The sequence below is a fragment of the Cinclus cinclus genome, chromosome 1, assembly GCF_963662255.1.
Source record: "Cinclus cinclus chromosome 1, bCinCin1.1, whole genome shotgun sequence".
Taxonomy (NCBI): Eukaryota; Metazoa; Chordata; class Aves; order Passeriformes; family Cinclidae; genus Cinclus; species Cinclus cinclus.
In genome coordinates this window covers 128,251,813-128,267,871 of record NC_085046.1, presented here as the reverse complement: position 1 = coordinate 128,267,871, position 16,059 = coordinate 128,251,813, and the positions used below count along the sequence as shown (strand labels likewise).

The 16,059-nt window shown below is 40.9% G+C and overlaps 2 protein-coding genes across 6 annotated transcripts in view; one reads left to right on the top strand and one right to left on the bottom strand.

Moving 5' to 3' along the window:
- The window catches only part of TMEM67 (transmembrane protein 67), a 29,619-nt gene extending 22,717 nt beyond the window's left edge, over positions 1-6,902 (bottom strand). Inside the window, exons 1-6 of the mRNA XM_062502938.1 lie at positions 6,758-6,902; positions 4,804-4,892; positions 3,306-3,399; positions 1,772-1,871; positions 1,293-1,362; positions 1,112-1,186 (exon numbers count right to left, since the gene is read on the bottom strand). Coding sequence (XP_062358922.1) covers positions 1,112-1,186; positions 1,293-1,362; positions 1,772-1,871; positions 3,306-3,399; positions 4,804-4,892; positions 6,758-6,902 — 573 coding nt within the window. The remainder of the gene's footprint in view (positions 1-1,111; positions 1,187-1,292; positions 1,363-1,771; positions 1,872-3,305; positions 3,400-4,803; positions 4,893-6,757) is intronic.
- Positions 6,903-8,569: 1,667 nt separating this feature from the next.
- Positions 8,570-14,864, top strand: RBM12B (RNA binding motif protein 12B). Of its 5 annotated transcripts, none has more exons than XM_062490185.1 (3): positions 8,570-8,640; positions 11,475-11,520; positions 12,202-14,864. In XM_062490185.1, exon 3 carries the CDS (start codon positions 12,230-12,232, stop codon positions 14,327-14,329), a length of 2,100 nt encoding a protein of 699 aa, XP_062346169.1. In that variant the 5' UTR covers positions 8,570-8,640; positions 11,475-11,520; positions 12,202-12,229; the 3' UTR covers positions 14,330-14,864. The 5 variants fall into 5 exon arrangements, with proteins under 5 accessions (XP_062346169.1, XP_062346177.1, XP_062346152.1 ...); XM_062490177.1 differs by lacking the exon at positions 8,570-8,640 and adding an exon at positions 8,650-10,260; XM_062490160.1 differs by lacking the exon at positions 8,570-8,640 and adding an exon at positions 8,650-11,348.
- Positions 14,865-16,059: the final 1,195 nt, after the last annotated feature.

The window sequence follows — 16,059 nt, the reverse complement described above, 5'->3', positions numbered from 1 at the left end:
TTCTGTCCTTTGTGAATATCTCGGTCTAACAATATCAATTCAAAACACAACCCTAATGCAATAATTTCTTCCACTTCACTAAATTAGACAAAGTATACAGGGCAAGAGCTGAAATATTTAAGCTTTGAATATGGATTCTGTGACACAGAAGTTTTCTTTACCACACAAGGGAAGTGCTAACAATTTCAAGGGTAAGATGTTGACTTGATGGAAAATCTAACTCAGGACGAAATTTGCCAAATTAATTCTTTTACAACCTCCTTTTTATAACTTCTCACATTTGAACTACACATAGCATTTATAAATACTGTAAGCAACTGAAAACACACATTTTCAAAAAAATATTACTTAGAATATGGCATTGTCAGGGAGCAAACCAATGTTTGATACCAGAAAAATTGAAGACTGCTTTTGATTTTCTTTCAAATGGTAGCTTTTAACGTAAATTCATTTAGGAGCAAAGCACATTTCTTAGCCACATGGCATTTCCTGAATTCAGATCTACTTGGAAAATGGTCCTAACATTGAGTGGATTTCACAATTAATGAAAGTTCTTTAGATAAAACCATGAAAACCTCTTCAATCTTCACAACAGAACATATCTTTATTCATTAGCCAATTCAAGGATTCAGCGATTTCATACACAATCTCAAACATGCCCATTTTCCTCTCTAGGTGCCATTTTCCTCTATAAGCTCTAAGATCAAGCAGCACACTCAAGCCTTATATTTTTTTAAATGTTTTACACAAATAGTAAAAAAGTCCAGGGGCACTCATGGACTCTTTAGCATGTTCTAGTGATACAAGAGTATGCTTTAAATGCATACAATTCATAAAAAAGGCCACATGCTACTTGCTTTGCTACTAAAGTCATGTAAATTACTTCCCTTTTTCAGTTTCTGAGAGGGCATGAATTTTTAAAAGCTTACTTCATTAGAACAATGCTTGCTTGGTGTCCGTACCTACACTCTACCTTGATGCATATGACCTTACAATCACTGGGATCAGAAAAAAAAGTACCACCTTTGTTTTCCAATAACAGGAATTTGAAATAGTTACCGAAAGTAAGCAATGAGAAAACTTAAAAGTGTTTTAGAACAAATACACTTACCAGCTGTGCAAAACGAACAGCTGCAACTCCCTTGGGGGGTAAGCCTTCACGAGCCAAGAAACACAACCCCCCAGTCTGAAAAAAATAAAAGAATAAAAAAATATTGATAAGATATTGATACACTCGTCAAAATAACTTTTCTTTTTCTGAACTTTAATACAATAACCCTGGTTCTACTTACTAGAATGTTTGGGCTGTTGCAGTCACAGGAATTGCTTACTTGGATGAATGTCTTTTCACATCTTACACACCTATGGATCACAAACATGAAGAATACACTTAAAATGTAGTTAAGTATGATATTCAGTCCTCAGTGAAAGTTGATTACATAGCATGCCCAGGAACAGCATCAGCAACTTCACTAGTTTGAGCTGAAATTCAAAAGTTATTACTGATTTGTTTCTACTATCAGTGAAGTAGAAAATAAATAATTAATTATCGGAATAAGAATTCTGTTCTGCTTCCAATCCAAAGCCTGCTTTTTAGTCACTCTAAAGCAAGGTGAGCACAAAACTAGGTGAGTTTGATACAAGGTTGAGGATTTCCAATTCCTTGCCTTCAAAACTGTCATCCCAAAGAAACACTGTTCCTCAGGAACATTCCCTTTAAACTAGCATGACATGTCCAAATTTATCATGACAAAAGGCAAAGAGTACCCACCTGCTTCCTGATGCATCTGAGGCAGAGAAGGACTGCTCACTTCCATTGCAATGTATGCACAATGCTTCATTAAGCAAAACACCATCGATGCTTCTTTCCACTGGGCAGAAAAGAAAAGCAGCTGTGATTAAACTGCCTGATGCTAAGTGTCACACAGATTAAGGTAAGTGTGAAAAAATTCAGCATCTGTGCAGTTCTAGAATAAATTCCAAGAGTTTACTTTGAAAAAAAATCAAGAGCACAACATGCAGATAACAACAACTATAAATGCAAATTCATGTATGTATATATGTGTGCACTGCTTATAGATATGCACGTGCAGTTTAGTTTTAAATGAGAAATGCAATATTTCATGCCTAGTTTGACTGTCCCTCTGTTATTTATTCTGAATAAGATTCAATAAAAGGCCTCACTGCAAAGCAAAATGTCAAAATGAAAAGGTTGCAAATTACTGGCAAAAAAAAATTACATTTCATCTGAAATGATTTATGAAAAGTCACGAATTCCAAGTTTTGAAACTGCATCTTCCACCAACTGTATCATCTGGCAAGAGATTTCAAATCTAATTATTAAAAAAAATCCAAACCAAAGAGAATAAAAAAATACAGTACTAAAGTTCTTCCTGCATGTCAAATTACAGAATCAGCTTTGCTCTCAGTATCTTACCATAAAGGCCCAAAATGAATTTTGTAATTCTCCTAAAGTTTAAGGTAGAAGACTGGTTTTCCAGATTCCTAGGAAAATTTAAAATTACTGATCTGGAAAACAGTGATTCTCCAACATACCCTGTTGGAAAAGTAACCTAACTGGACATTTGTAATACTTACTCAGAGAATTACTGGCATTCCATGTCCTTGAAAATAATGAAAACTAGAGGACCCAAGAGCTTTTATGTTTTACACCTCTGATGAAAATTGTACTTTGCTCTTACATTTCTACTACGCAAAATAAGCAAAATTCCATTTAATGCATACACTAAATTTAACATTATTTTTCTGTCTATTGAAAATCATCTGCAACTACTAGAAAGCATCAAGTAAGAAGTATAGATATAGGGAGGCACATCTCAGAAAGTCACAGGTACAGGTGTCTCAGGGAGGCATGAAATCCACTGACACTAATGCACAGACATTTGCTTGGTTTGCTCAGCCTCTTCTCTTCCACCTACTTGTGTAAGTATAATTCCTTTACTGCCCTTTATACTTCAAAACATTGCAATGTTTTTATAGTCCATATTTACATTGTTCTTATTCCAACTTTCATGACTCCATCCACTGCCAAAGAGCTTGAAGGAAGTGATACACCAGTATTCATTTATAGAATGTTTGCATAATAGTTTTTATTGCAGTGAGCAATGGTACTGATTTATCCATTGTCTTTCAGAAATGATGATTAAGATCAAGAGCAATGTTGAATTTTTACATTAGATACAAAAACACACATACTTTTTCTTATTTAACAGAAAAGCATATCTTAGTAAACTCAAATATCTAAAACAAGTGCTATCATCTCATAATTGGCACATATTTTTTACCTAGTATTTCATTATCGGGGCATTTACAATTTCCTTTTGAAGTCAGGCCTTTGGGGCAAATAATACAATTCCATCCATCCTGAGTAACTCCGCTCTAAAATAAAACATAAAACTATTAGAATTTTCAAAAACATAGAGATCACCCAGTATCTGTGAAGAATGCCTTATCCAGACATTAGTTACTAGAAAATGTGTTCAGATTAAAAATTGATCACATTCATGAAGCTTTTAAAGATAAAAAAAGACTAAACAATCTAGCAAAAGTAATTTCTAGCAGACACACAAAAAAAGTTAAGCTTTTCTGAACCTGTTAGCTTACCTCCTTCAGTGAAAATTAAAAGTAGAATGTTTAAAAAGAGACACATTGAATAAACATAATAATGCATACATAGACTTTTATATATAAATTGCATATTGCAATTGCATATAAATATACAGAAGTAATGGAAATGGAATTGTTCTAAGTGAAGCAGCTTACATAATTGTTTGGAGTTTTGTACATACCCAGACAGCTCACACCCACAATTATTTTACACCATGAAGTAACTGCAGTAGAGATAACAACCACTGAGGAAAATGAAGATAACTGCTCATCCTCAAGGGCTTGTTACTCCCTTCTCCACTATCATCATTTTATCTTTTCAAAAGCCTTCGCAGTAGATCAAAGGCAAATGCCACCATTGCAGAAAAGAGGAAGAAAGAGCAAAAGATCATAACACAAAATGATAGGTGCCAAAGTCTTTGTCTAACACAGCAAGAAGAAGGAAAGGAAAGGGAATTTACCTACAAAGACCACTAGCCATTGAACACCTAACTCAGGCAAGTAAACTGCTCTCCTGAGAGTTCTTCTATAGTTATTGAAGGGAAAGAAATATTCAGGAAGGCTTCACCCTCAAAAGTTGGAGGAAAGCTGGAAAAAATACATTTCTTTGCTTACTATAGTGGGAAAAATCTGGTTTAGCCTGGTGTCTCTGGATTAATGCTGAGACTATGACACAAAATTATGGCTTAATTTGTCAAGGAAGGTCAGAAGAACTGATCTAACTATAATTATAATTAAAGTAACTTAGTAAGAGCAGCTCATTTTGAAGAAGATGAAATATTGTGGATTATGAAGATACAGCCTAAATATTACAATAATAGTATTTACATAAATAATCAGTTAAGATACCTATGAGCTGAAATGCACCTTTAACATGGTACAGAGTTGTGCTCTCTGGGCAAGGACAAAGCAGAGAAGAAAAGCAGTAGAATGAAGTTAAACACTTAAAAAAAATTCTTATTTTGTCTGTGGTATCAAATTTGTAATTAAAAAGCCCTACAAAATAATATAAATAGACAATTCTAAATTAAAAATCAAATACTACTGAGCAAAATTTATTTTAAATTAATAAAAAAAATAATTTTCAGTCAGGACAAAATTTAAAATTAAAAACCCCATAATGGTTATGATTAGTATTTTATCATTATGGCAAACATGGAATCATTTGATACTTACCATATTTTCTGGGCATTTTTCACAAGTAACAGAGAACCCACCATTACTAGAAACCATCCTGTATCCTGGCTCACATACACAGGAACTACCTGGAGAAAAGAAAACAAATGTATTTTTAATCTATATAAAACTGACTGGTTGTAACAAAATACTAAAAACAACTACTATTGTTCTCAAGAGATAACGATGGATTATTAGATAGACACATAAAACACTTGAGATGTCAATGAAAATCATCTTGCTTTTTAAAAAATGCCCATGTTACAGTTTGCACACAGATGTTTTAGGAAAATGTTCCAAGGCTGACTGATCTACCAGGGTGGAACACGGACTCAGAGCCTGTATTTTGTTAGTTTTTTAATTAAACCAAATTTTACCAGTTGGTCTGTAATAGATAAAATCTCTCCATCTAAATCTTGGCACAGCCTTTCCTCTCTACAACCCCAGCGTTATATGTTTGTATACAGGTTTTATTTTTTTCAATTTGAAGTCAGTCCTAAAATCAAAATGTGTTCTCATGAAAAGGTTTTTCAAAATGTAACTGTTGTATGAAAGGCTGCTTTAAACTCAAGGCTTTTAAAATTGTGCATGGGGATCAAGATTTATATTGAATAGTTTTCATGAGGGAACAGAACATACTTAACATTTTGTATAAAATTAAACACTATTTTCATATTTTCACAGTGTAATGCCCATCTGCTAGTGCTCAACAGCCTTTATTTAGACATTTTTCCTGTCTGTCTTGAACTTCTCTCTGTACTTTTAACACATACCACAAACTAAAATTGGTTATATGTACTAATACATTCTTTTTATCGTTTAAGCTTATTGAACAGTGCAGGCAAAAATTATGTCAAATTCTGTGGAAAGTTTTATAACCTTAAAGAACATTCTAATGAGACCAGCTGTACAGAAACATGTCATTGATCAACCACTTCTACGTAATTCTAAAGAAGCCCGAAATGGATTAGATCAATGAAAAGTTCGAGTTGTGACACTCACAGTGACAAAACCCTGATTTTCAGGTATGTCACCTGAAAGCAGAATCCAGACTGAGGAGCTACCCAGGGAGCGTATGGGCAGCCACAAGTTGAATTCAGTCAAGACGCAAACAGCACTGAGTGGCACCTACCTACAACTCCTCCAGTCAGATCTGCAGGAAGAAATAAACCCTTGACCTTGGACTTTTCATGTCCCTGAAGCCCTTTATTTAGGGGAAGAATCAGCCCAAAAGGGACTTATGGATCTAGATACCCACGTTCTCGGGGGATCTGAAAGCAAATGTATTTTTTTCCAGTAAGTGAACTATAGGATTAGTCTTTAGGGCACCACGGTGCTGGTGGAAAAGGCGAGCAGCTTTCACACAGCAGCTGTGAACACAGCCCTCCTCATCACTGCTTCTGACTGAAGTACCAGTTCTGAAGAGAGATGTTGGACTGTGTATTTATAAAAGACGGACTTTTAATATCTCCTTATGCCCTAAAGAAAGCAGCCAACTATCTGTATTTTCCATTTAGTACTGTCAGGCTGTGTTGTAGCTGCTCCAAGTTCCCGCGTGGGACTGGGACTAGCACAGGAACAGCCTGAGGATCTCTGACACTTGGTATCTCATTCGAGTATGACAAGGAGTTTCAAGTTAGAGAGGTGTTCGAGAACATAAACTCATGCTCCTGTGGAATTCTAGAGATGAAAATGCAAATACAATATAAAGCTAGAGGAAAGAAAGGTTATCCGAAAAAGGCTGAAAGTAATTTCTCCGAGCTGTGCCTCAGATACAACACAGCTGTGCTGAGGTTTCTTAGGTCTTTGCGGGATCCTGGCCCTTGGTCGCCTTTCCCAGACCTGCCCGAGGACAGCCGCTTTACGGACACAACCTGACCCCGACTGCGCATCTCCCGCTGCTGGGGGCGGATTCAGCGCGGAGCCGCCGGAGCCCCGCCTCCCCATCGCTCACCGCCGGGGCTCTGCCGCTGGTGGGCCCCGCAGGGCGCGCAGGCCAGGCGGGAGCTGTCGAAGTAGCGGTCGGCGCCGCAGTCGGTGGGGCGCTGGAGCGGGACGGAGAAGCCGTGGGCGGGGCCCAGCGCCGCCGACACCGCCATGAGCAGCGCGGCGGCGGCGGCCCCGCGGCCCCTCGTCGCCATGGCCACCGCGCGCCCCGCCCGCGCACGCCGATTGGCTAGAGCCGCGCGGTACGGCGAGCGCCGGGGGCCCTCCGCCGCAGCACGCGAAGCGTCCGCGGGGCGGGCCGGGGGAGGAGGACCAGCCCGAGTTTATGCGTTCGGTCTATAGAGAGTTTTGTTCATCTTGTGCGAGATCAGGAGCGAGAAACGAGAGGACACCGAGGCCTGGTTTGCACTTTCCGGTACCTCGTCTCTAGAACTGGTGCACAGTGTATCATACAAATGTGACACGCGTTTGTAATTTCTCTCCAGAGAGGAAAGTAGTAACAAGGTGAGAGAACACAAAATAGCTGGAGTGATGGGTGCTCAGCCAAAGTTACTCCCCATTACCTTTTACACCTTTATCACACTCTTGTTCACATTCCACAGAATGGGTCCGGTTGGAGAGGACCACAGCGGATCATCTGGTCCAACCTCCCTGCTCAACCACGGTGTCCCAGAGCACACGGCACAGGATTGCGACCAGAGATTTCTTGAGTATCCCCAGGGAGAGACTCCACAGCCTCTCTGGGCAGCCTGTTCCAGTGAACCTGCACAGTGAAGTTCTTCTTGCTTAGGTGGCCTGTTGCCTTTTGTCTCATTCCCTTTGCAAGACACTGTGTCCTGGATTTTAGTTATTTCTCATTATCCCTCCCTTGCGAGCTAATTGCCCAGCTATTATGATTTTCGACGTTAGCATGTTTTATTTCTGTCTGGATTTATTTTTGTTGGCTCAACCACGGTTAAAAGGTTGAGTTGATGTTTTCGAGTCCAATTATCTGTCCCCAGGCTCATTCAGGTAAATTTGACTGTGTAAAGATGAAACTTTTTACCGGTGTGCTTTATTAGTGGAAACCTCCACCTTGTGCCCCGCACAGAATAAACATTGTTTTCTGAACGAGACTCTGTACTGAGAGAGCTCCTAAAAGTCGGCAACATTGCTAGGTGAATCTACCATAAATAGTAGTAATAGGGTTTTTGTTCCTACGTGAAATGGAGCAGACAACTATTGGATATGCATAGAAAGACGGGAGGAAGCACAGACAGGGAAGGCAGGTAGGATAAACATTGGGATAAATATAGCTCGCTTGTACAACCAAAGTACACTGCCTCTGCCCTTCCCCTTAACTTAGTCTTGAACTTTCCTTATTTTCCATTCCTCCGTCCCTGCCTCTCTCAACCCGGGCTTGAGCCAGCCCGGCGCTCCGTTAGAAATCGCGGCCGGGTGTAGGAAAAGCAGCGGCGAGTGACGCCTGAGGCTGGGCACGCGCCAGCACCGACGGGAACGAGCCTGAGGGCAGCGCACAGCGGGGCAGCGGGGCAGCGGCGCTCGGTCACCGCTGTCTGTATACAGATCTACCACGCTGCAGGTCTATCACCATGCCTATCACACACACCGATCATTACACTGCTCCCTCAGATCTACTTTGACGGGGACAGCGGAGGCGCCTCAGGGCAGACAGCACCCGCGCAGCCGCAGCGGAGGGGGCGGGGCCTCGGGGTTCTGCGCCCCGCCCGGAGGGTGCGCGCGCAGGCCAGCGCTCGCGGGCCGGAAGCGCTCGCGCAGCGCAGCTTCCCCTCAGCGTTGGGGGGGGGGAGGGGGGACAGTGGAGGTGGCGCCATCTTGGCGGAGCCGTGCCGGGAGCTGGGGGACTCGTCCGAGCGGCGTGTCCGGTGGGTGCGTGGATTGATGGCGTGAGGGACAGAACAACGCCTCCCCGGGGTGCGGCGTGTGGCCGAGGGCGGCGTGGAATTTGCCGGTTCTTGGTTGCTCGACCCTCACGGAACCGCTGCGCGGCCACTCCGTGTGCCCCGGCCTCCTCGTGTCCCTGAGCTTCCAGTTCCCCTTCCCTGCTCTCGGTGCTTCCCTCAGCCCTGTCCCGGTGTCGGGAAGCAGGCGGGCTTCTTCGTGGGGGCGGAGCACCGGCGGCTCTGGCGGGCCGCAGCGCTTGTGGCCCCTCGTCCTGTCCCCCTTGCCCGTTCCCTGCCCCGTTCCCTGCCGGGTCCCTCCAGCAGCGCTGGTGCCGGCGGGGCGACCTGCTCGGAAGCGGCTCCGTGCTACATTCGACCCTGTAACGGGCCCAGCTGCAGAGCTCACTGGTTTTCCTTCAGCACTGTGAAAGCTGCTATTCGCAGCAGCCTGCTTCCTCTGTTAAGGGTTATTTTGAAGAATAGAATAAGAAACCTTCCCCTGTCCCGCTGGTTATTCTATGCTGGGCCAGTTTCGTAGTTGGGGTGTTTACGTGGGTGTTCTTTCTAGCTTGCAGTCTGTGTAATCTTTCAGTGTTATAAAAATGCTAGTCTAGTGCAGACTTAGTTTGCTACTGTGTTTACAACTTCTGGATTATTTTAATGGCTTTAATATTTCAAATTTCCCAAGGCTGTGGAAGAATCGGTATTGTAAGATTTTTCTAGCCAATTTTGCTCATATATAAAATTTCATAAAATTATGTACACTTCTGTGCTTTTAAGTTGTGGCATTAAGTTTATTTATTCTCCAAATCCTTGCTCTCTTAAGTCCTTGTTCAGCTGATGAATTGCTCTTGCTTTTCATAACAAGTCAACTCTTTTTGGTTATGCACTTTAAATTTTTGGATGGCTTGTTTATGCTTTCTACCTATGTGTGGTTGTTTACTGTACAGTCAGTAAGAGGTACTATTTGAATTTGCATTTGTTTATGGACTTCTTAGAGATCACATTATAATCTGGAATCACTGTGTCTGGTTTTCACCACTGAAGGTTGTGTATTGTATCCCTGGTGCATCATGGAGAACTTGCTGTTTATCACTGAAAAATTATGGAGGAGAGCTGTTGTGAATGATGTTTATAAACTGAGATAAGAAAGCCGAGTTGTGAATCCAGAAATACTGCAGATTAAATACATCATGAAGTAGCAGGGCAGCGGATTTACTTTTTCCAAGACAAGAAGGTGCTGTATGAAAATTCTGCCTTTGGATTCTCCATGCTTTTTGGCACTGCCAGTGCATCTGTTGAGAAGACACATTGTAAAGTGTTCTGGGTCTGGCTGGGATGGAATTAACGTTCTTCACAGCAGTCCATACAGTTCAGTTTGGATTTGTGGCTAAAAGAATGTTGTCAACACATCGGTGTTGTGGCTGTGGCTGAACAGCACTTGCACAATATCAAGGCTTTATCTGTTTTCCCTACTCTGTTCCTCCAGTGAGTGTGCTCAGAGTAGGTGAGAAGCTGGGAGGGAACATGGCTGAGACAGCTGACCCAGACTCACCAAAGGGATATTCTGAGACATGTAACATCGTGCTGGGCAACAAAAACTGAGGTAGAGGAAGAAGTATTTTGATGGTTTCTTTGGGGGGGATTTTTTCTTGGCTTCCAAGGCAGTTGTTATTTGGAGGAAGGCTGGACCTCAGTCAGCCTGTGGGAGGTGATGAGTGATTTCCTCTATTTTGTGTTTTTTCTTTTCACTGATGAAACTCTTTATCTTGACCCACAAGTTTTCTCGACTTTGTTCTTCCCCATCCAGCTGATGGTGACGAGGAGTGAACAATCACTGTGTGGGTGCTTGCCTGCTGGCTGGAGTCCACTCAACAAAAGTACAGAGAACAGATGGTCTTTAGTGAAGTTTCTAAATGGGCAGTTGTTTTCAGTTTGTTGTGCTTACAGAGTACTGGTGCTGAAGTGACATGGAATCCATTAGGGAAAGAATTTGGGCTTTGCTCTTCTTTTGCCAAGTTCAGGTGGAGTGAGAGTTGATATTATTGACAGATAACTTGTCATCAGGATCTAGTGCTTTATAGAGCAAGGCTTGTAGGAGGAGTATTCTTGAATGCTCAGTGTTGGGCTGCTGTGTTTGTTCTAAAGTGATGCAGTTTGCTACAGAGGTTTGTGTTCTGAGAATACTGTGCCATTTATTGTGTGATGTTAGAAAATGTTGAGAATCAGAGTACGTTAAGTCAGTGTATTCAAGCTTTTCTTGTGTTTGAAAGGCAGTAGAGTAAGGATGTAGGGAAAATGCTGAAGTTGGCTTTGTAAATTCAGGTACTTCTGAAGTTTCTCCTTGTTGGATGTTTTTGCTCTTTCATTTGATGGTCTTCACTGTGAACACTGAGTGCTGGACTGGTGGGTAGCATACTCTTGTTGTGAAGTTTGAAACCAGGTGGATTTCAGAAGAACGGACGTGTCGTGTAATCCTGAGATGGACCTAAGCACCTTTCAAGAACTCAGTTGAGAACTGTTCCCTCTTGTTTCATTGCAACAGTTCAGTGTGACACGATTGATGACCAAGTAATCTCATCGTATTTTCATCGTTTCCAGAAATCGACTTAAATTTTGAATTTCTTTTGCTTCTAAAATGGAAACAGAAAGATGTGGTGCACAGCATCTTGGAACACGGAAGGAGTTCTTCACGTGGGTTCATAACGTGCTTGGCTTTAGTATTAGCCACTGCTACGGATGGGCTGCAGCAGTGTAGCACAGTGTGTAAAGCAAAGTACAGGTATCAGCCATTAATTATGTTTCATTTTCTTTCCACAGTTAAGTTGATTTTACAGAATTTATCAGGTCTCCAAAGCAGAAACAGGTAAGCTGCCAAAAGCTTAACACTTCTCACTGAGTATTGTGACAAGATCATACACAGCCTTTTTTCCTCACAGAGTTGTGGCTGGCAACTAGGATATGCTTGTGGCCGCTGCAGTTAATACTCTGACTACGCCAAAGAGACAACATTTTTGAATGCTGAGAAAACACACATATTTGAACAGAACTGATCACTGGGTAGAGCAACTTGTCAAAGCAGTGAAGTCATCACTGTTTGTGAATTACTTCATTTTCCAGTGACAGTTATTCTTTTTCCTTTCTCCTTTTATCAGTTAGTGTCCTCTTCAAAAGTAAACTGGATTTTTTTTGTTCTTAGGAGTGGGCAGAGATCTCTGGCATATAGTAACTATGCCATGAAAGACTTGAGGTGTTCTTTAGGTATTGTGGATGGTGAGGAGTGACTTAGGTGGATTTTGTTGCCCTTAGTGTAGGGAATATTGATAGATTTGTGCACGTGTGCTGGTGGAGTAGCTAATTGTTCTGACTAACGAACATTCAGTGAATTGTGTTTTAATCCCGTTCTCGTGAACTTGTGGGTTTTTTCATACCTTCTCTCTTGATGAGACAAGGGCATTCATTAAAAAGGCTCTAGCTTAAGTGATAAGATACTGTAAAATAGCTGAGTACTAAAGACGTGCTATCATGTGTACCTTTTTGTCTGCAGGTGATTTTTGCTGTGGGTTGAGCTCAGCATGGCTGTAGTCATCCGTTTACAGGGGCTTCCTGTTGTTGCGGGTCCTCCAGATATTCGTCGTTTCTTCTTGGGATTGAATATTCCTGATGGAGGTGTGCATATTATTGGAGGAGAGATTGGGGAGGCTTTTATTATATTTGCAACAGATGAAGATGCACGGCGTGCCATGAGCTGTTCAGGAGGGTTTATCAAGGACTCGCGCATAGAGCTCTTTCTCAGCAGCAAGGCAGAGATGCAGAGTACCATAGAAATGAGCCGGAAACGATTTGACCGTGGGGGACGAGAAACTATGTCTGGCTCTAGAAGAACAGGTACTAATGGTTCTAGTACATCAAGTGTTGGAGATATACCACATTTAGTTACAGCTTCTCCTAAAGGAATGAGAAAACCTAGTTACGGGCCACCAAATCGCCTGGAGGCTGGTTTCCATACCAACGGCACAAGATATGGTGATATGGGTATACCTAAGTCAAACTATCAGATAAGAAAGGATTCTCACCCATTTAACCCAGATGATCATTACTTATTTCTACGTGGTATACCTTACTCTGCAACAGAAGTTGAAGTACGTGCTTTCCTTTCGGGGATATGTGTGGATGGAGTGATTCTGATAAAGCACCGCAATGGTTTAAACAATGGTGATTGCTTGGTAAAATGTGCTACACCTGGTGATGCCTTAGAAGGACTTAAACGTCACAGACAATACATGGGTCAGAGGTTTATAGAAATTAGTCCAACTACAGAGGAACGGTGGATTGAATATGGTGGGAGGATAGACGTGCCAGATGAAATGGATCACTTTTTGTGCGAAGACCATTCTCCAAGAAGTTCAGGCTACATGCATTCAAAGAAGCATTCTCGTTCAAGATCACCAAGGAGACAAAGAACACATTCTCGTTCATCTCCCAGCCAGGAATATTACATACACTTAAGAAATCTATCTTTTAATGTGGAGAAGAGAGATTTGAAAGATTTTTTTCCTGATCTGGATATACACAGCAAACAGATCAAGATTCTAACAGATAAGCATCAGAAAAGGACTAGAGATGCCTTTGTGGTGTTAAGGAGTGAGAGAGAGTATCAGGCTGCCTTGGAATGTCATAGAAAGGTTCTTCTCAATCGTCCTGTGTACATTTTTCCAATTTCAAGAAAGTCAATGTTGAAAATAATTGACTCTTGTGAGAGGAGAAGATCACTGGACAGAGATCATCTTGGACAGGCCATACCAGAAAAAAGTTACCGGGAAGGTCATTCCAGCCCTAAGACTTGTGTTTATGTAAGGAATTTTCCATTTGATGTGTCAAAAATTGAAGTGCAAAAGTTCTTTGCAAGATTTGATGTTGACGAAGATGATATTTACTTGCTCTATGATGAAAAAGGAGTTGGACTGGGAGAAGCACTAGTGAAGTTTAAATCTGAAGAACAAGCTATGAAAGCAGAAAATTTAAATCGTCAAACATTTTTGGGAACAGAAGTATTAATAAGACTTATATCTCAAGATCAGATGCAGAAGTTTGGTGTACCTACGCCATTATCTGCACCAAATGAAATGCACGGTCGTTCGCATCCGTATGACAGAGGTGACCTCTCCCGTCCAGTTGGTTCACCATCTGGGCCACCACAAGGGCCACCCATGCATTCATTTGGTCCCCCTGGGAACTTCAGACATCATTCTGAATTTAGACATCCCCCTGAGGACTTCATGTGCCCTCCTAAGGATTTTAGGGGTCCACCGCCCCTCATGGATTTTGGTGGTGACAGTGAACCTTTTGGCAGAATGGAGTTTGGGAATAATAAAATGGGAAATTTTCCTGAAGGAAGATTTATGCCAGATCCAAATTTCAGCGGTGGTTCTGAACGTGTTGTTCCTATTCTATTGAAAAATTTACCTTTTAAAGCTACTCCTAATGAGATACTGGATTTTTTCTATGGCTACAGAGTGATACCGGAATCAGTTTCTGTGCAGTACAATGAACAAGGATTACCTTCTGGTGATGCCATCGTTGCTATGACAAATTATGAGGAAGCTATGGCTGCTATTAATGAACTGAATGATAGGCCCATTGGTCCAAGGAAAGTTAAGTTGAGTTTGCTGTAGAGGAAACAATGCTCTAATAACACATTCTAGGTTTGACAGTATTGACAGTTATTTTAACTTTTAATTACTGGAAGATGGAAAACAAACACTTTCCATCAACGGTTGTAAATAATACCCAGTTCAGTTGTTTAGCTCTTGGTTGAAATACGTGTAGGACATTGAATGTCATACAACAAGGTATGAAAGGATGGAGTTGTAATGCTTTGGGATTTTTTTTTTTTTTTTTAAGATTAATTTCAGCCTTATGTCTTTTCATCGAATAAAAAAGTGCTGGTTGACTGACCACACAAATGGTTCAAATAGCAAATTTTCAGTGCTACCTGCATTAGTAAATGACACTTCTTACTGAGGTTAGCTTAATGAAATTTTAAAAATTACTAATTTAAAAATTACTAATTATTTTTTGTTTCTTTTAGTGTAAACTTCAGGTTTTATTCAGTTTCATGTGTTTGCAGGCACTCCTGTTTAAGAGCTTCCTGTTCTCATTAGCTGGCTTTGCAACTTTTTTAAAATAAAAAGGAAATTGCCATTTAAATGTGTGTCTTATATTTAAAACTTTTACAGTTAATGATCTCAACTGTTATGCTCAGCAGATCCGGGTCTTGGTGAGAATGATGATGGCTGCTTTGTCTGGAAAGAGTGAACTGGTAGTTTATCAACAAAACAAAGGATGGGTAGTTTACAGAGATTGCAGAGGCTATATTAATCAATTAGGCTTTTTTCTCACTCACTGTAGTACCTTGAGGCAGAAAATGAATGTTGGAATTAGATCAAGAATTCTAGCTTCAGTGGTTTTGTTTTATCTTCACATGCTGGTTTATATGAATACTAACTGGCTAATGATGTCTGGATGCAATCCAACAATCTGATTAGTTTTAACTAACATCTGTCACTGGCAACCAAGCTGACAACCATGTTATTTTCTTACATAATAAAATAAATGCTTATGTCAGCATTTAGAATGTGCTGTTTTCATTGGTTTGTTACCAACACATCTAAATGTTAGGAAGAAATAAAGGGTAGCTTGGAAAACCTGTGTCTTCAAAATTAAGGCTTAGTAGGAAACTTTGATTGTGTAGGGAAGAACTTTAAGGACTTTCACTGACATTGCAACTGTGCAAAATAACCTGTAGTAATAATGGATTAAGTCTCAGTCCTGTCAAACTTGAGACAACAAAGTTGCAACTTGGCAGTGAAAACTTCTGTTTGTTCAATACCCAGAATTACTAAATCCACAAAGCAGGGAGGTCTCTGTTCCAATCCCCTCCTCAAAGCAAGTTTTGGCTAGAATGGGTTATTTAAGGCCTTGTCCACTGCATCTTTAATAGGTTTAAGGACAGAGCTGTCTGGGCAGCCTTTCCAGTGAATGATCCCCCCTCACTAGAGGTCAAACCTTAATTGCTTTATGTGAAGTCATCATTGTGATTGCAGAACTTCCATGCCAGCTGTTTGGTACAAGAAAACAAAATGAGTAGAATTTTTTTGTCCTGTAATATTTAAAAGGTTAGTGTAGCTTTATTTCTTCCGCATACTATTTGTTCAGTGTTTTAAATGCCAAGAAAGAAGCTTTTTGAATGGTAATGGAAGGTATGTGTATGTAGCTTTCTCTGAGCAAAGAAACACAACAGCCAAGTTTTCAAATTCTGAAAACTTGGCATACTGTTTTTTGCTTTCTGGTAGGAATTAGCTTCAGAATCATACAGTTTTGAATCCTCCTCTGAAATTAAAAG

Coding starts and splice junctions, on each gene's coding strand:
- RBM12B (XM_062490185.1), top strand. CDS start 12,230: ATGGCTGTAGTCATCCGTTTACAGGGGCTTCCTGTTGTTGCGGGTCCT.